Here is a 19,491-nt window from a genome sequence, read left to right as displayed (position 1 = left end):
TCTTGCATTGAGATGCCTACCCCATCATCCTGTGAGAGATTCTTGTGCGTGTGTTGACTTTCCTTTCCTTTCCTTTATGTCCTCCAGTAAAAGGCGAGAGACTCCATACACAGACCGCCTGCAGCAGTATATCGGTGCACGAGGTAAGCCTTCTTGAGCAACTGATGGTGAGGGGCTGTCTCTTCTCAGGACTTGTTAATACCCATGTCTCTCAGGGTTTGATTATGGTGATGTTTTGGGCTGTCCCTCCGCTGCAGGACTTGGAGTGAAGTATTACATTGATCCTTCAACCTATGAAGATCCCAATGAAGCTATTAGAGAATTTGCCAAGGAAATTGATGTGTCCTTCATCAAGATTGAGGAGGTCATTGGATCAGGTAGTGTGAGAACCTGCAGATTTTCAAATGCCTTTTTGTTCACCTTGAGGCCTGGCACACTACTGGCCTGAAATGAACCCATGCATCCATGCATCCAGTGTCTCAGGATAGCTAACCTTCATTTTTACCAAAATTCATCTTAACCTACTTACCCTTAGATGCTGGCTCCAAACCAAGTTCAAAACACCCTTTGAAGACTCAGAGCTCCTCACTTGAACCCTGAAGATGTAGTCTCCAACCTGAGCCTTCATCAGGAGCTTTACCTTAATCCAAACAGTCCTAGTAACCCTATTTCCAAGCAGCGCCTGGGGTCTTCCACAGTAGAATGCTTTAGTGCACCTGACTAAAATTCTTTACTGTGTTTCCTTACTTGAGGTGTGTTTCTTCCCTCCCTGACAGGAGAGTTTGGAGAGGTGTGCTTTGGGCACCTAAAACACCCAGGGAAGCGAGAATACACAGTAGCTATTAAGACCCTGAAGTCAGGTTACACAGATGAACAGCGGCGGGAGTTCCTGAGCGAGGCCAGCATCATGGGGCAATTTGAGCATCCCAATGTCATCCATCTGGAGGGTGTGGTCACCAAGAGCCGGCCAGTCATGATTGTCACAGAGTTCATGGAGAACGGATCACTGGATTCCTTCCTCAGGGTACCACAACCAGATTCTCCCACAACCGTTACCTCTTCATCTTGCTGTGTGCCTGTATCAGCTCTGATAGTTTTGCCTCTCTTCCTCTTCACTCCTGTCTCTCTCAGTCCTCAGTCGCCCTCTTCAGGTGCAGTAGAAATAATAGCAAGTTAACAGAGGAAGTGGGTTTGGGCCAATGTGGCGAAAATACTCCAAAATCTCACCCGTCATATAAAATTTCCTCATTATTTGAGACTTCTCCAGCTCAAATAATTAATGGTAAAAAGTACTAAATTGTTTATCTTTGTACACAGCCTTCCAGCTCCTTATGGGCATGCACCAAAGTTTGCCTTTCTTATAATGTTTTTCAGACTTTATTCTGCTGCCACTGAATGTTTTCAAGTTTCAACATTGTAATGAAGTAGCAAAACTTGTGCTTACTTTTGGACTCAGACTTTCTGGTAGTTTTTTTTAGTAATGAAACATAAATACAGACATTTTTATAGTATAGATGATTCACTTCTTTTCTTCACTGACTCATATGCTAATTCAGCCACAAATGCTGTGGCAAGTACACTGTGATGAGCACGTGAGCGCATTGTGTAAAGCGGGATAGAACCCATTGTAAAGATCTTGAAACAGTAAAAGCAGATTTGTCTGCTACGGCCATTCAGCCATCTTAGTAGTTAAAGAGACTAGGTGTAGGATGCGAAAGGAGGACATGGCCACAAGAAGAGATCTGTGTTCAGAAAAAGGTCACCAGTGTCCGACTTCATTTAAGATTCATTGCTTTAAGCCCACCCTCCTTTCTTACTTGCTCTCCGTGAACCTTCAGATTTTGGCTGAAGTTAAGGTGTATGTTCTCTAACTTCATATAATCCACCTTGTTACCTTGCTCTTTGTTTGTCTTCCCTGTTGGCTTCATATTCTGTGGTCATAAAAGCCTGTGTTTGCCTCCTCGCAGCAGAAGGAGGGACAGTTCAGTGTGTTACAGCTGGTGGGAATGCTACGGGGGATTGCAGCTGGCATGCGCTACCTTTCAGACATGAACTATGTGCATCGTGACCTGGCAGCACGTAACATCCTAGTCAACGGTAACCTTGTATGCAAGGTGTCAGACTTTGGTTTGTCCCGCTTTCTGGAGGATGATGCTTCAAATCCCACCTACACTGGAGCTCTGGTGAGTTACTTCTATGGAGCAAGTTGCTGCACTGCTGCCAGCTGTGGTTTTCTTCCTGTGCTCCTCCTTGATTTGGTGTACCCTTTTTAGTCCATCTTGAGATCAGAGACACCGGTGAGGTAGAGCCTTCTATCTTGTGGGCTATCTGTACTAAAGAGGTAAGAAACAAAAATAGCTGAATATCTGATCCACTCTGCTGTGCAGAGTCTGAGTGCTGTTCTTTGTGGAATGATAGTGAATAGGACAAACCTCATAACTTGGTTTTAGGTGTTACCTTCCCCAGTTTATTAGCTTCTTACAGGAGATACAAAGGACTGAAGGAGAGGATGAAGTCCTGTACTACCACACTTTGAGCAAACAATTGGGGTTTTTCCTGCAGAAAAGATAACTGGCATAAGTAGGCTTATGGGCTTACAACCAGCCACCAAACGAGCTTACCGCCTGTGAAGCTCTGACACCTGTAATACATCCTACAAAGGGGTGGAGAGTGTAATGGGCAGGTTGAAACTACCATGTGGTATGCAGGGGATGCAGAATTCAGTTACTGAAAACTGAAGCAAGTTTTAGATGTAAGTCTTTTGAAGAAACAGCACCTGAATGTTATTTTGCCCAGCAGGTCATACCTGCAGTCTGAGAGGTCAAGACGGAAAGAGGAAGGGGTTAATGCTAGCCACTCAGGGTACTTGTCTGTCCTTGCTGTTGCAGGTTGGGATTGTTTAAATGGTTTTAGATTTCCAAATGATTGTGACTTTCAGGAGGATTTTACTATCTGGCACCTCTCAAATGGTGCAAAGAAGAGCTATGAAATTTAAAATCTATTACATGACAGGATTGGTAGCAGCAAGGAGGCATGATTGTTTTTTCATCTATATTTGTCAATAGAACAAGGTGGAAGCCTTGAACAGAGTTTTAATTTAGACCAACAATGTCTACAAGAGTGCACCAACTGGACAGGCACCCCATGCTTAGAGTTGTGTCATGCTGATCGGTTCAGTGATACCATTGTCACAAATAGTCCTTATGTGACTAATGCCCCGGTTGCTCTCTGACTGCTTTCTAGGGCTGCAAAATCCCTGTCCGCTGGACTGCCCCTGAAGCCGTCCAGTATCGCAAGTTCACCTCCTCCAGTGACGTATGGAGCTATGGCATTGTCATGTGGGAAGTGATGTCCTATGGTGAGAGGCCTTACTGGGACATGTCCAATCAGGATGTAAGTTGTAGAAGTGGTGAGAGTGTACATCTGCTCTCTGTCCTGTGCAATTCAAGTAGAAAAAAGTAATACACCACCAAGTGACTGAAGCTTGTTCGTCTTTTCTTTTCCCAGCTGTGATAAAGTTCTCCTTTTCCTGCAGGTGATTAATGCCATTGACCAGGACTATCGCCTGCCACCACCCCCAGACTGCCCGACTGTTTTGCACCTGCTAATGCTTGACTGCTGGCAGAAGGAACGGGTCCAGAGACCCAAATTTGAGCAGATAGTCAGTGCCCTTGATAAAATGATCCGTAAGCCATCTGCCCTTAAAGCCACTGGCACTGGGAGTAGCAGGTGAGATGAGGATTTAATGCAAAATAATAGGGCTTGTCTCTTGGTGGGCACAATGAGGAAAAGAAAGCAATAAATAAGACTATAAAGTATTTTTTCCAACCCTCTCATCTGAGACAGGGAACAAGTAGGAAGGGAACAAAAAATGAGGGAGAGAGTTGGAAGAACTGTATATCCTGATTCACTTATTGGGTGGTGAGGAATTGCAAGTGCTGGATGTGAGAGGAGATAAATCTCTTGATGGGGTGCACCAAGGGTGAATGAGTGAGGGATCTTAGGGAATGGAGGGACGCATATGGGTGCAGCTACACAAGATATTCTGTGATTACACAGTGCTGTGTGATCACAAGAGGTAATGAAGGAAGAAGAGACCTTAGCTTATGGAGGGAAGGAAATCTGTAGCTAAGACTAATTAGAACTGTAGCTTGCATCCCATATTTTCCCAACAGCATTTTGCAGCCTGATGGAACCAGAGTCAGGAGGTCAGCAATGGCAAAATCTCTTGGGGGGTAAATGGCACCAAGATTAGATAGTTGTTGGGCTGATGACAGTATTACAACCTGGTGGCCTGGAGGGTTTTACCCCATAGTTATAAACCTTGTCTCAGTGGAATATACTCCACAGCTGGGGGAGGGCAAAAGTATCTAGTGATGCCCATTTTACAAAAACAGCACATAAAGAAAGTTACAGCTTTGGGGCAGATTCAGGTGATGGGGAAAAGAGCAAATGTCATGTATAAACAGTCATTAATTTGGCCTTTTACTGTGATTTTATCTGATGCATGTTGGAGCTGAAACAACACATTCATTGTCTCATAGGTTACTTTCTGAACCAGGGAATGCATCTAGGAGAGGGAGAGCTAGTCACAAAGGTTAAAAGCTATAAGGTCTCATCTCTGCCTTAGAAACTGCCTCACTGCAACTCTTTGCCCAGCTAATAGGTCTAGACCTAGAAAGTGTGGGAAGATTTGGGGCAACAAGAAGAGAATGTGCCTGAGGGAGTATAAGACGGGAAGGAAGGATCAATTTTGTGGGGTGGATGGATTGTTTTCTGACAGAAAAGGGAACACAGGTAATCTAGAAACAGGGCATCAACATGTAGGACTTTAGGAATCAGGGCATGAAGAACAAATATTCTCCATTCTGTGCTCTTGCATTTTCTCCCTCTTATAACTCTTACCTTACTAGTATGGTCAGTGGATATTGATAACTTGGGTTTTTAGAATGTGCCTCTTTTGCAGACCATCTCAGCCTCTCCTGAGCAACTGTCCTCCAGATTTCCCTTCACTCAGCAATGCCCATGAGTGGTTGGACGCTATCAAGATGGGCCGTTACAAGGAGAATTTTGACCAGGCTGGTCTGATTACATTTGATGTCATATCACGCATGACTCTGGAGTAAGTAGAGAGGCAGAGAATTTAGTCAGGGCTATATGAAGAATATGTACACATGGAAAATGAGAGGGAAGCCAAAGCAAAGTATCTACTGCTTGTTACATCTTATTAGGTCCTCTGGCCCCACTCCATACTGCTGTATGTTTGCAACCTGTTTCTATAAGCACTAATACTGATCCCACAGACACTACAACACATACTGTCAGTGTTGCAGAGAGGCTGTTATATCAGAGTGCTCATGACAGCTACCACAGGTAGTAACCACTTGTAAGGAGATGTGCAGAACCAGCTGTACGATATACTGGTTTGAAGTGTTATGTAGAAGACAGGAGGCAGGAAAAGGAACATTGTTAGGATCATAAAATTGTTTGGATTAGAAGGGACTTTTAAAGATCATCTAGTCCAAACCCCCTGCCATGAGCAGGGACATCTTTCAGTAGACCAGGTGGTTCAAGGCCCCGTCTGACCTGACTTTGGATGCTTCCAGGGATGGGGCATCCACAGCTTCTCTGCACAGCCTGTGCCAGTGCCTCACCACCCTTCCTTATATCCAATGTAAACCTATTCTCTTTCAGTTTAAAACCATTGTCCCTTGTCCTGTCACTACAGGCCCTGGTAAAAAGTCTCTCTCCATCTTTCTTGTAACCCCCCTTCATATATTGAAAGGCTGCAAGAAGGTCTCCCTGGAGGCTTCTCTTCTCTAGGCTTAACCACCCCCACCCCCCTGCCTTTCACTGCTTCTTTTTATAACATAACCTGCCAAAGTTTTGCCAGCATCCCCTCCACCCAGATGAATTTGCCAAGCAAAAGCAGAAGCCTTATCAACTGTTTCTCAAAGATACACATATGCATATAGCTGTACGCATATAGCTGTACACATATATCCATACACATTGATTTGGATACAGTGAGATGGATGGGGACTGTTCAGGAAAAGCAGCCCATTTTAACACCTACCACGTGCTCTGTTCTCTTGCAGAGATATCCAGCGTATTGGCATCACACTTGTTGGTCACCAGAAAAAGATTCTGAACAGCATCCAGCTCATGCGAGTCCATTTGAATCAGCTTGAACCAGTTGAAGTGTGATGTTTACACCATCTTTATTCCACTAGTCCCAAACTCTGGAAAGTTTCTGGGGGAATTCAGAGGGATTTTCACTGTAAGAAAAAGAGATTTCAGTATGCTACTTGAAGACTTTATGCACCTTGAGAGTGCACACTACATCTGTTCCATGAACAAGCACGAAGCCTTGCCATGATTTGAAAGCAGAGCTAAATAACTGATGGCATTTAAATGTGGCTGATGTCATATGTTGGGAATGGGCTGTGGGAGGGAAGGTTCGAATAGGAGGTGGAATAATAACTTGGACAGATCACAAGCACCTGATGCCTCTTCTCTGCCAAAAGAAGGCATCAAACAACTTCACAAAGCCCTCAGCAGGCTTTATTTGTGGCTGGGAGCCCAGCAAAGCTACAAAGACATAATAAAGGCAACAAAAAAATTACCATTTTTTTTTTCCGAAAGAATGCCATCATGGTGTGAGAGATTATTGCTCAGATGGAGATGAGCATCAGGCTATCAATTGGTATGCCAGCTTGGTCTGGAACTCAAGTTCCAGTTAGTGCACAATATGTGATAAGCAGGAAGACATGCCACCTGGTGAAGAGGCTGAGAGTAAAGGGCTCAAAAATTCTGTGTATTTCATGTGCAATTCTTGGGTCTGCTCTGTGATCCAGGAGGGAAACTTACTAATCCTTTCTGTTGACACAAGGAACAGCAAGCCCTTGGTGCTATGCAACTCTATGGGACTGCAACAGAATGGAATGATAAGGATTCCTAGAATCCATCCTACTGGATCTGCAAATGGAGAGGTAAACAAATAGGTTCTAGTCCTCACAAGCCCTTTCTTGAGAGGAAAGGCATAAGTTGTGATATTCTGAAATCCTGAGCACCCAGAATTTGGGTTTTGTTCTCTTCTGACCCCCTTACATACATCGAAGAGTATGACAAAAAAATCTGAAGCCCCTTGCTTTTGAAAAATACTTGCTCTTTTTCTCACCCTAGCCAGCTACATCCGTGGGCACAGCTGGTCAAATATTGTTTCTGAAGAGAATGCAGACCTGCAGTAGTCACCTCCAAATAAACAATTTTAACAAAGGAGGTGAAACTCTTTCACAAGCTCTTGTCAGGACTGATCAGGCAGGGTACCAGTCCCACAAGCTGCTTCAGCCCTTACAAAAGGAGTAACAATGTCCATGGGATCAACTGCATTGTCTGGTAGAGGTGCATGAGGATGACCAGAATGACAGAATTTATGTCTCACTTCAGACAGTCTCGTTCGTACCTGCTGAAGGAAAGATTGCTCTGAGGCAGAGCAGTGCTTCAGGACTGTTATCTATCCCTATGCACAAGTGTGAAAACATGAAGCTGAGCTTGAGAGGAAAACTCATAAACTATATACTTGTCTACCTCACCAACACATAGGAAGGGAAGTGGAAACGGCATTGTTCAGCATCTCCTCAATGAAGGCATTACATGAAAAGAGACCTGCTTTGTGTCTAGAGAGGAAATAACCCGAGCTGTTCCAATCTGTGCCCATCTGTTGGCTCACTGTGAACTAGCCATGAACTTACTGTTTTTCTCCAGCTGTCAAGGTTAGAATAGCACAACTTCTGCAGATACTACTCCTGTACGGATTTAAGGATCCTCCCCGTCAACCCAGCAACTGAAGACTGAGAAGCCACACTTAATAGTTAAAGAGTCCCATAATATGATAGGTGCTCCAGAATAGTTGCACTAGAATAGCCAGCACTGTTCAGACTCTTTGTTACACCATTAGAGCAATATCATTGTTAATTTTTTTATTTGAAGGAGAATAAAAGTGCTTTTTTTCAAGATAAAAAAAAAAAAAAAAAGTGCCAGTGCAAAACCAATACAAGGAACTGCTAATAAAACATTCAGAGCAGTACAAAGAGAGTGTGAAGAATAAAAGCACACCACATCAGACTAGTGTGAGTCCAGCTCCAGAAAATTTGAGGGTATTGCTTTTTGAAGGGTTTCTACAAACTTGTAATACTCAAAAATCCAGTTACATGTGTACTCCACCTAACAGCAACTGAGCCTGAACAAGTGTCCTCTTCAGAAAGCATGTTGAGGGGAATCTGTGGTCTCTAGCACCTTTCATATGCATTCACCAGAGGACAGCAACGCATGTATGTGTAGCTGTACATGAGTGTATTCTAGAAGTTGTGCAGGCCATCTGGGGAAACATAGCAAGCTGTTTTCTGTGCCTTGGGTGGTCAAAATTAGTGGAGAAATGACCTATTTCAAATCCCATAGCCTCTTTTCAGGCTAGAGGAAACTTGCATGCAGCAAATACATTCTCTGCCTTCATGCAATGGGAGACAAAATGGGAGCCTTGTCTGAATCTCACAAAAATGACCATGATGTTTAATAACTCCTTACAGGAAGCTGCAGTGAAGTGGACTGCTTGGTGGTAGTTCAGGCAGTAGGACATTTGCTTTTGCATGTGAAGTCTACAGCAAAGTTGTTTTTACAGTCAAAGGGATTTACTCACTATACCAAAGCAGGCAAGTAGTGACAGGACATCATAGATCTCTTCTTCCTCCTGTTCTAAGGCAAGGTGAAATGTCCCAAGGATAATGCCAAGGGGTCAAGTGTCAAGATGTCCTGGCTATGGCTAGAATCTCACAAGGACAGGCCTGGGGTCACAGACAGGAGTGAAAAAGGATACCTGTTTTCTCTAAGACATGTCTCCATTCTCTTTATTGCTAGGGTGTTCCTTATTTTCAGAGTACTTCTTCCCTAGTTTGGGATGCAAAGGCTCTCATGTTGCAATGCAGTTTGTGTTATTTGCCATCATGTGTTATTTGGCCCTCAAGTCTGCAAGCACGGAGGAAAGGCAGTCATGGCAGAAGCATTAGAAATATCCTGATCTCACTTTTCTCAACCATGTGAAAGCAGAAATCCTACATTCTGTTTCCATAGATGCCATCTGGGATGTCCTGCCATATATGAGCACCCTCAACAGGTGGGGATTAGAATCGGGAAGGAAAGTAGGGCTCACCTAGACACCTGATATCTGTTCTTCACCAGAGGAGTGAGAAACAATGCAAAAAACTTTTACAGAGCCATATTCTTTTCCAGAGAAGCAATGGGAGATTAACAAGTTATTGCCCACATGTACTCCTTATGATACTTAAAATATGCAGTGTGTAAGAAGACTGAGTAAATGAAATGCACAGGTATCAATGCGTAGCCCTTCATGAGGGCATTAGCCATTTGTATGAAAACTCAGAAGTCATACCTACAGTTAGAAAGAATCTATTGCAAAGACTTCTGCTTGAACATAGCTTTTCACTATCTAGAAACAGGTAGAAACTCCACCTTAAGGCAAGTTGGTTATGTAGTTATTCCTGATTATGTTCCCTCCACCTGCCTTTTTGGTGTCTGTTGCTGGACAGTCTCCAGACAGACAATTGGGTCTGCACCGGTAAGTCAGCTAATGTATCGTGCTGCCAAAGAGCACGTCAGGCAAGCACTTTCCCACTTACGCTGCTTCAGCAGCCAAGTGGAATTCTCAGTCAGGAGCTACATACGTGTCTGTGCACCCCCTGCCTCACTAAGCCATGGCATGTTTATGTCAAAAGCAGACCCTGCTCACCCTAGGTGCAAAGACAAGCACATAAGCTAAGACATTTGCATCCATGCCTAAAATGATGTTGAGGCAAGGCTGAAAGACTTACACAGTGATTTCTGTTTGGCACCCAAGTATCCTCAGTGGATGTGCCGATGATATGTATTGCAGTCCTTATTTTTGGGAGGTTTTGTTTTGGTTTTTTTTTGTTTTGTTTTGGGTTTTGTTTGTTTGTTTTTTTAAAATTCAAGGATGTAATATCAGTGAGTACTTTGACAACATTATATTAGGGGTAGTTGAGGGAGTACAAGCTGCTTAATGCTACTAAAGGAGAGCTGAAAGAGTCAGTCTGTTTAGTACAAAGGTATTCAGTACCTGGGACTATCTAGAAAGAAAGAAGCTGCTGTAGCTTCCTTAGTCCCAGACAATTCACCTGTTGTGAATAAAACCTCTGGGTGCGGTGGGAAATGACGAGCAACACCAAGGAACTTACCTTTAATAAGCAAATATGGTAGAGCTGCCCCCATCACTGGGTCTTTGGTCAGGGATTCCAGCCAACAAATCTGCTGTGGGACTAGTCTGAGCAGAGTTAACCAGCCTGAATCCATCCTGCCTTTGGCATACTTTCTCAGCAGTCAGCTACACAGTCATTATGCATCCAAGATGCAGCTAAGCAGTAAGTTTGAGTTCAGGACAAAACCAATTCTTTCTCTTCCCTGAAACCAGGTAATGCTAGAGGGGACAATGCAGTGAGCTGTTCACATGTTCCATGCGAGCAACTATTCATTAGTATTGAGCATCCTAAGGACTGTAGATCACACGTAATTTTGAATGTCTGGATATCATTAAAAGACAGCATGGAAAAGCAAAACTCATGTCCTGCTCAAAAGCTAGTCTAATCTTTCCCTTTTCAAATCTATATAGAAAAAATGGCACCTCTCTCAGAACTTACATTTTGTTGTAGCATTCGAGATAGTCATGCTCTGTGCATGAAACTGTTCCACTTCTGTGTTACTGAAAGGGCTACACTGAGCTCATGAGAGATCAATGTCCTCTAGAGCTTGTCCTTTTGTAACTGACCTGATCAAAGAGGAGTTACTCCCCCTGGGTTCTGCTACCGGAAACACCGAAGAGAAGGCTTAACTACCCTCAAAGAGCCTTGTGGCTTATATATTTTATCTCTATTTTCTGAGTGATAAGAAAACTCTTTTCCTGAAATAGTCTCAGTTGAAACATGCAGATTCATTACAACATACCGAGATTTCTTTCTATTTTCTTCCATGACCTTTGTTTGCTTGAATGAACAGAGATATGTGGTCTTTTTAGTCAACTGCTGTAAGAGCAAGTCACAAGAATGGGAACAGTGGGTTGGCATCTTGGCACCTATGCCTCAACTAGTAGAGTTCGGTCTGTTATTTATGTCTCTTTTATGAGACCAAGCGTGCTTAGCCAACATTGATAAAGCTGTTTGCTTCTGAAAACTAATCCCTTAAATTCAGGCCATGTTAAGTAAGGTTGGATTTGTTCTACTTTACAGTGGCACTAGAAATTATACACACTGCTGGCAAAAAACTAGAATTTATGTTACATCTATGCAACTCTCTCATTGCATTTTGGTAACAGGTATACAAACCTAGTACTGTCCATGCATTTGGACAGCTGTAATAGATTGATCATTTATAAACAATTCTGTTGCTGAGGACAAACTCTAGTCCTCTTTGAACCATATTGACTCTGCAACGGAACAGGAGAATAGAAGTAAGATAACCAGCTATTTCACAAACACAAATGAGAAGGTACTATCTGAAATAAGTTTTTAAAAATAGATCTGTTAGTGTTGCTGTGTTAAAAAGGACAGTAATTATAGTGTACCCTAATATTTCCCTGTATAAATTGTAAAACTTGCTATTTTAACCTGTCATCTCTGCAGATCTATAACAAGAGTGAGCTAACCACAACAATAGTTACAATGATAATAATAAACAAATGTGGGTTTCCTCAATGTAGAGAACTACAGTAAGAATATAGTAGCAGTCCAACAGCTGGGTTGCCTGCAGTTTGCACTGAGAAGCAATGGACTTCTTTGACAGGTGAAGTATTGCAAACTGAAAGATCAGTTTATCAAATATATAATTAGGAAACTAAATGTCAGCTTAGGGACATACTTGGGATCATGTGACAACTGCTTAACTGCATGCACATATAACTTCACGAGGATGTAATATTGTTTGGACTGCTAGACTGGTTTTACTCAAATTTAGGATGCTATTTTAGACCTCTTTAGGAAATAGTACTAAGTTATTAAGCTAACACTGAGGATCTTATATTGAGTACCTTCATGCAAATATGTATCATAAAATCAATGACGTGTTGCTGAGACTTCTCTTCCCCAGCCACTGTCAGAGTGCAGCACAACTGGCAAGCTGGACTCTTAACTTCAGCTTTCAGTAACACAGATCTAGGTGTGGTCCCTTTCCTTTTGGCTGTGAGATGATGCCTTCCCTTCAGAAAGGAATATGCTATGCTTTTAGAGTGAGAGCAATAATATCTGTCCTTAATCTTTCTTTGACAAGGTCAAAAGACACTTAGGTAGGACATAGGAATTGTTTAAAGGATTGCAGTTCAGGAGCGGGAGTGAATGGAAAAGAGCTGGGTGATACTCAAGATGAAGTGTGAAGAAACATTTTCTAGCTGTGACAGTTTATGGGGCTGTGACTATGCTGAGACATTTACTTAGGACCCCATAAGCTGCATTCCTTACTTCATGACATATGTTCCTTGCTTTGTGATGAACCGTAGATAAAAAATTTCTACCTGGGGTATGGGAGCAGGACCTAACATAATGTAACAAAGCTTTTAAAGCTCTGCTTTTTTCCTGGTTCTTGTCCAGACTTGGATTTCAGAACTCCACATCAGATCCCAACAATCCCATCCTGCATTATGTGGTTTGTTTCACTGGGTCTGACTTCTTACAAGAGAGCAGTCCTTCCTGATAGGTTCATACATGTGAATTTACTGTTTAGTTGTCTACTCTTAGCAGAATTTACCTGAGATAACATCTGTCCCTAGACTGTATTTCTGGCCACGGGTTTCAGAGTGAGGATGGAGGCATCATGGAAGCTTCCTCTCCAGCATGGCAGTAATAGAAACAACCTGCAGTGAATAAATCAATAAATATTTGTGGGCACTGAGGGATGCAGGAAAAGAGGAAATAGTTCTAATAGTTACCATGAGACCAGTGTAGCAAAGATAAAATCCACACTTCTAGAACATTTACATGTACTTCTTGTTTAGCCCTACCTTTGCTTGTAAGAATTTGGTTCTTCCCACCATAAGAAAATCCACAGGTCTTCTCAACTGAACATGCCTCACTTGTTTGTGGGATCCCAGCTCTGTCCCCTCCAGGACTGGCAAGCAGTCTTCCCCTTCCAGCACACGCTTCATAATTCACGACAAGGAGTTACATAGCTGAACAGTTTTCTCATGTGTGCTCTCCAAAGCTCATCTTGCTCATGAGCCACTCTCCAGTGGGTGCCACCCATCATGGCAATGAGCAAGTTGAGCATAAGGAGCCACAACAGCAAAGGCTGAATAAGTGATGCCATACATGAAAAGTAGGTCCAAATTCATGGTTGGCAGATCCATCAACGATGGTGAGGAAGAGCTCAAAGGTGCTGTAAGTGCCATGGGCTAGTTGTGGAAGTGCCCCAGTTTGTTGGGATCCTGGGTCTGGAAGATGCTGTGTTTATCTGGAAGGTGAAGTTGTGCTGGTGAGACACATGACCATGGTTACCAGAATCATGCAATCATATGTGATGCTGCAAAGGAAGAAGAGGCAAAAATATGGAGTTAGAATCACACCTTCTCCCACATTCCTGCCCCATCAGGTACCCTCCATTTGTTGATGTTCCTTGACACCATCCTCTCTCCGTCTATAAAATGAAAATGTTACATAGATTCGAGAAACAAAAATCATGCTCAAATGTGAAAGAGTTGGACCTTACCTTGTGATGTGGAAAGGTCCTCCCAAGGTGGTTTGTCCAAAGTATGTGGTTGCTCTGACTCTGAAGGTATCAGGAATCTAAAAGATATACACTCTTTGCATTTGTATTCAGTCAAATTGCAAACTGAGTAAATATTATAAATGTAAACCATTCTCACTTCCAAGATCAATATCACTATAGCCCCTGTCACAGTGATCTGTTCCCCCACCAGGCAGAGGTTATCCTTTGGAGTCCCATAAGATTCCTGAAAGAGATCTCACTATGCTAGAAACTGATAAAGGTATGACAGTAAGGCTCCATTTAAGCAGACCTGGTGATTAAGCACACAAACCAACCCTCCCCATGGTATAGCTTCTGCCATAATTCTCAGCGTCGTGAAACTCTGCAGCCTAGAGAAATGAGCATGACTTAGTCTAAGGAAAACTGATTTGAGTCTCAACTACTAACAAGAGGTGGCTACCTAGTCATCTCACAGTAAGCTTCACAGTTTTAGACAACCTAGTAGAGGAGGATTTTCAGAGTTTCTGGGCGGCGTTTGAATTGCCAAAGAGTTCACCTGGAATTGTGATACTATACCACAGATTATGGCCATGGATATTTCATATTGTCCATTGAACTGGGGCACTAAGGACTCGCAAGGAGTTTTCAAAGTGCCAGCTTCTTCTCTTCCATGATTCTGTATCCTCATTCATAAAATGGAAATAAATCATCAGTTTCTGAAAGGTATTGATAAGCAGGGCTCTCCTTTAGCGCCTTTACATACTTTCTGCACACAAGAGTGGGAAGGGAATGAGGGAACAGGTTTTGAATAAAAAAGGCAGACTAACACAGAATCACATCATAGCCAAATGTTTAACTCGTGGGTACCTGTCCCCTATCTTGACCACATAACGTAGCCTAAATGTTCCCAGAACTGGAAGTAGCCAGCTTTAGAATGCCTTACAGGTTTGGAAAGTGTCATAGGATTTAAAGTGTGCTTCTCAGGAGGTCCTGTGTGAAACAGCAAGATAACAACCCTCATCTCCTAAACTCTTGGGTAGTCCCTGCTCAGCTTCAGTGAAAGAAAGCAATTTTTAGCACCCTGCACCCCCTCAGTGCACTATGAACACATCCACTTTAAAAGCTAAGGAGAGCAGCTGCCAGGTAGAGGCCTTCAATATGCAAGTAAAACGATCAAAAAGGTAGTTTGCTGCTGACCTGAAGTGAATGGGAGAGGTTATTGGTACGAGAGCCTTTTTCCTTTCTGATTTAGGACTAGTTAGTTTGGAACTGAGTATTTCTCTGTCTAGGTAGCTCTAGGATCGCCACCTCTCCAGAGCAGTTGCTTTCTCACTGTTTTTTTGGTCTGTATTGTTTATATCTTTAAAATTCCAGCCTTCAGCACATTTTTTTGTATGCGTACCCTACAGTGTTTTGCTTTGTCATAGGGGACAGACTTCGCTGAACTGAAACTAATATCGAGGTGTTTCTTTCACAAAGAACATCAACAGAACTTAAACTTCTGGAAACCAAAGAGATTAGCTGTCCATGATTCACTTAGAGATCGTCTTCAGAAACCTTGACATGGACCATGTTCTTATGGAAGAGCCATATACTATGTATGATTCATGACCATCCCTCTTCACTGCTTTTCACTTGACTGAACCTCATACTTCAGCACTCTTAAAGTGAAGTGACAGCAGTCAGAAGCAGGGATATGCTCTTTGATAACATATCATTTAAGGAAAACTAAAGAGATAATTGAAGTTCTTTCCCAAGGAACCTTGTGCTCTGATATCAGCTCTGTTTTCCATGAGCAAACATACACTTTCCTTACTCTGAGCACAGGTAGCAAAAGCTAAAATATGTGTTCCTGAAAAAGAAATGCAGGAAATAACAAAGTTAAACAAAACTAATTACAAAGTCAGAAAAACTCTGTGTCAAAAAATGTCGTCATTTATACACCACCATTTAATTTGAAATCCCCACAACAGCATTCCAAAATGATTTGCTGAAGGTGCAAACAGCAAAGGAATCCAGAGGTTTTGCCAGAGAAAGAGAGAAAAGGATTTTGACAAGAGCCAAGTCATAGCAAAGAGTAAGGGCAGAGCAAATGACAGCTGTATGCTCTTCAAGGAGCGGGTAGAGGGAGTAAGGTGACCTTCCAGGCTTGGCAGGAAGAACATAAGCCACAAACAACAAGCAAATCCATGAAAAATTTGAAACTAAGAAACTGCTTTGGACCTACAGCCTCAAAACGACTGAAGATGCAGCATGCCTGTCAGGAGCAGGGCTAGCCAGGTTCTGGGAGCTCCAGCGCCATGCCAGCCTCAAAGTGAAGAACTGTTCCTTGCTGTTCAGACGGAACCTTCTGTGGTTTAGCTTGTGCTGATTGCTTCTTGTTCTGTCATTGGGCACTGCTGAAAAAACCCTGTCTCTGCCTTATTTAAACCTTCCCTTCAGAGTTTTGTCCATGTCGGGCAGTCCCAGCTCTCAGCCTCACCTCACAGGAGAGAAACTCCAGTCCCTGAATGGTGCTGGTGGCCTTTTGTCAGGTCCTGTGTGGCAGCTCCACCTCCCCCTTGTGCTGGGAAGCCCAGGACTGGGCATAGGACTCCAGGTGTGGCCTCACCAGAGCGGAGCAGAAGGGAAGGACCCCCTCTCCCTCCATCAGCTGGCAACGTTCCTCCTAATGCAGCCCAGGATCCCATTTGCCTTGTTTGTGGCAAGGGCACCCCACTGGCTCACATTCAGCTTGGTGTTCATCAGGACCCCCAGGTCCTTTTCTGCAAAGCCACACAACCAGAGGCATGATTGAAAACAGGGGATTTTGCAGGCTTTTGTTTTGGTGCAGGAGCAAAAGATGCAATTCCACCTTGATTTTAGGGGATGGAGAGAAAGACCCATTCATGTAATGAAACATGAGCAGAAGTATAACAAAGAAAAGACTTCAATATTTGCAAACATCAGAAAGGAAAAACAAGAAGGGAAAGGAATAGTTTATATTCCTCTTAACTCCTGTTTATAATCTTAGCTGCTACTTATATTCTCTATTAAGAAGGCAAAACAGAACCTGCATGGATGGACCTGCTTAGCATTCATGTAGGAGAACTTCATCTTGCACAGATGCTGAGGTTTAACCCCAGCCAGTAACTAAGCACCAGGCAACCTCTCACTTACTCCCCCCCCACAGAGGGATGGGGAGGAGAATCAGGAAGGAATGTAAAACTGGAGGGTTGAGATAAGAACAATTTAATGATTGAAGTATTATAACAACAACAATAATAATACTTATTATTACTATTACAATTATAATTGAAAGGAGGGAGAAGGGGAGAGGAACAAAATCCAAAGGGAAGAGAGAAAAGAAAACAAGTGATGCACAATACAGTTGCTGTCTGCCCACTGAGCGATGCTGAGCTGGTCCCCAGGCAGTGACCGACAGGCCCCAGCCAACCCCTGCAAGTTCTTATACTGAACATAACTTTCTATGGTGTGGACCAGTTGGGGTTAGCCCTGGCTGTGCGCCCCCCAGCTTCTTGTGCCCCCAGCCTGCTGGCTGGCAGGGCCTGAGGAGCTGAGAAGTCCTTGCATTAGTATTAACACTACTGAGCAACAGCTGCAAACATCTGTTATCCACAGTATTCTCACCCCAAACCCCAAACACAGCACTGCACCAGCTACTTAGAAGAAAATTAACTCTATCCCAGCCAAAACAAGGACAACAGAGGAGCAGTACAAGGCCTACGTCCCGCTTCAATATATTTTATAGAGTGAGTAGGATGCAAAGGAGTTAATCAACTTCATAACATCTCTACACAGATTATTTTTTCCCTTGTAAAAGTAGTTAACTTAAAATGCCTTTGTTTCAATGTAATGTCACTATTTTAAGTGACCCTCTTTTGGAAGCTTTCAGGCTTTTTCAAACTGGAATTAGACAACTACCCAGTAGCAGTTTTAGAAGATAATATTGAAAACTCAATGGGAAGGAAAGATCTATAATGCTAGTTTCAGCAGGAGTATATTTTCGTGTTATTGAGAAAGAGATGGAAGTAGAAGTGTAATACACACATATGTACATGCATATATAAACATAATGTACATATATGTGCACATCACAGGTGTGTGTATAGATATACACACACACAGATGTCTGACTGAAACAGAATTGAAGGATCGGTATAAAAAATAATAGTAAATTTCTCTCCTAGACTTATTTGCTTACATGCGTAGGTTGTGGCATTGACAATTGCTAAATACACTGGCCAGATAATTGTCTAACATAAATCAACTAATGGCATTTCTTGTACTACTCCAGGTTTAATCAAATGACAATTCACCCCAGTAGCATCTTAAGGGAAACCCCCACCTTTCTAGAGAGAAGAAATATGACAAGGTTACAGAATCTGGAGAAATGAAAACAGAAATTAAATATGGAAATAAAAACAGTTCTGGTTTTACATTCTTTTGCATCTGTCCTGCAGAGATTTTCTGCTGTTTGGTGGTAATTCAGATTAACAGTACAATGAAAAGGTGATTCTCTCCTGCAAGGCACTATGCTGATCTTACTTCTTCTCTATCTTGCCAAAGCCTGGCGGCAGCAGTGTTCCAACATTTCAGAGAGAGGTTTTTTTGTGATAGACAGGTTGATGTTTTGTGTCAAGAGAGAGCCTTGCTGACTATTAGCAAACACAATTCTTCTTCAATTTTTCTACTCTATGTTTAAGTGACTGGTGATTTGAAATGTCTGCTAATTGCCTAATAGTTTGTATCCCAAGTTCTGTATTATTACAAATATTTCTTGATACTCAGCCTACACTTTTGCTTATCAAATTTCAGTCCTTTACCTTTTATTACGTTTTCTGAGACCTTTTTGAAAAATTACTTTCTATGACTATCATATGATGAGGTGAAATGAGATGAGATGGTGTGACGTGATATAACATGAGGACTGCAGGAGAGAACAGGAGAAAGAAATGCATTCACATGAGAAAGCAATAGGAAAGAGATGACTAAATCACAAGTCTGTGCTCTGAAGCAGTGATCTTTACTTTCAAAAGGGTAGGTAAGAAATTCTGTGAATATTTCATATATACATATATATATATATATATATACACTGTCAGAGAGCTACATTTTAAATTTAAAAAAGGCTGATACTACAACTGTGAAGTTGCCACTCAGAATGAACAATATTCACTCTCAGCATTTCTCATTAAGGTGTTTTAGTGCCTCATTTGTCCCATTTTTACACTTCTGTAATAGCTTCTAGGGGAATATCTCAAGCACTTGGAAATGTTACTTCACCAAATTTTACATCAGCCTTGTTTATGGTTCTGAAATAATTCATGGTATTTTACAGAAGGAGAAACTGAGGCACAGAGAAGTGAAGAACCTTGCTCAGAGACAGGCAAATGACCATGGCTAGGTTTCACACTTAAATCACTGTATCTCCTACATCTTTTCAGCCTTTTTCTGAAATAGGAAAATGCAGTTCTCACACAATACACAGAATTATTATTAAATCATTCTAGAGAAGTGACACTCTCCTTGAAAAATTCACAGTTACATGTAACGTTCACCCTGAAATGTAGGCAAAACAACAGAATAAATACTGCTGCTCCTGAGGGCTACATGAACATACCAGACCATCAGATGCATTCTCCTCTCATGGAGTGTGTTTGGTCAGGGGGGAAGGCACCTTCCCAGAGCTGCTTACTTGCTTCCTCT

General features: G+C 42.4%; 1 protein-coding gene across 5 annotated transcripts in view; it reads left to right on the top strand.

The window, feature by feature from the left end:
• LOC130150004 (ephrin type-B receptor 5) overlaps window positions 1-18,243 on the top strand; it is a 94,233-nt gene extending 75,990 nt beyond the window's left edge. For 3 of the 5 annotated variants that reach the window (XM_056340422.1, XM_056340423.1, XM_056340421.1), the window contains exons 10-17: window positions 88-143; window positions 258-377; window positions 777-1,024; window positions 1,968-2,183; window positions 3,244-3,393; window positions 3,536-3,729; window positions 4,967-5,122; window positions 6,099-18,242. In XM_056340422.1, coding sequence (XP_056196397.1) covers window positions 88-143; window positions 258-377; window positions 777-1,024; window positions 1,968-2,183; window positions 3,244-3,393; window positions 3,536-3,729; window positions 4,967-5,122; window positions 6,099-6,207 — 1,249 coding nt within the window. In that variant the 3' untranslated portion in view covers window positions 6,208-18,242. Of the gene's footprint in view, window positions 1-87; window positions 144-257; window positions 378-776; window positions 1,025-1,967; window positions 2,184-3,243; window positions 3,394-3,535; window positions 3,730-4,966; window positions 5,123-6,098 lie in introns of all 5 variants that reach the window. The other 2 variants (XM_056340425.1, XM_056340424.1) reach the window with 1 other exon arrangement.
• The last annotated feature ends 1,248 nt before the right edge of the window (window positions 18,244-19,491 follow it).

Source organism: Falco biarmicus, chromosome 5 (genome assembly GCF_023638135.1).
Source record: "Falco biarmicus isolate bFalBia1 chromosome 5, bFalBia1.pri, whole genome shotgun sequence".
Taxonomy (NCBI): Eukaryota; Metazoa; Chordata; class Aves; order Falconiformes; family Falconidae; genus Falco; species Falco biarmicus.
Note: the sequence above shows the minus strand (reverse complement) of the source record. Positions and strands in the feature narration are given on the sequence as shown.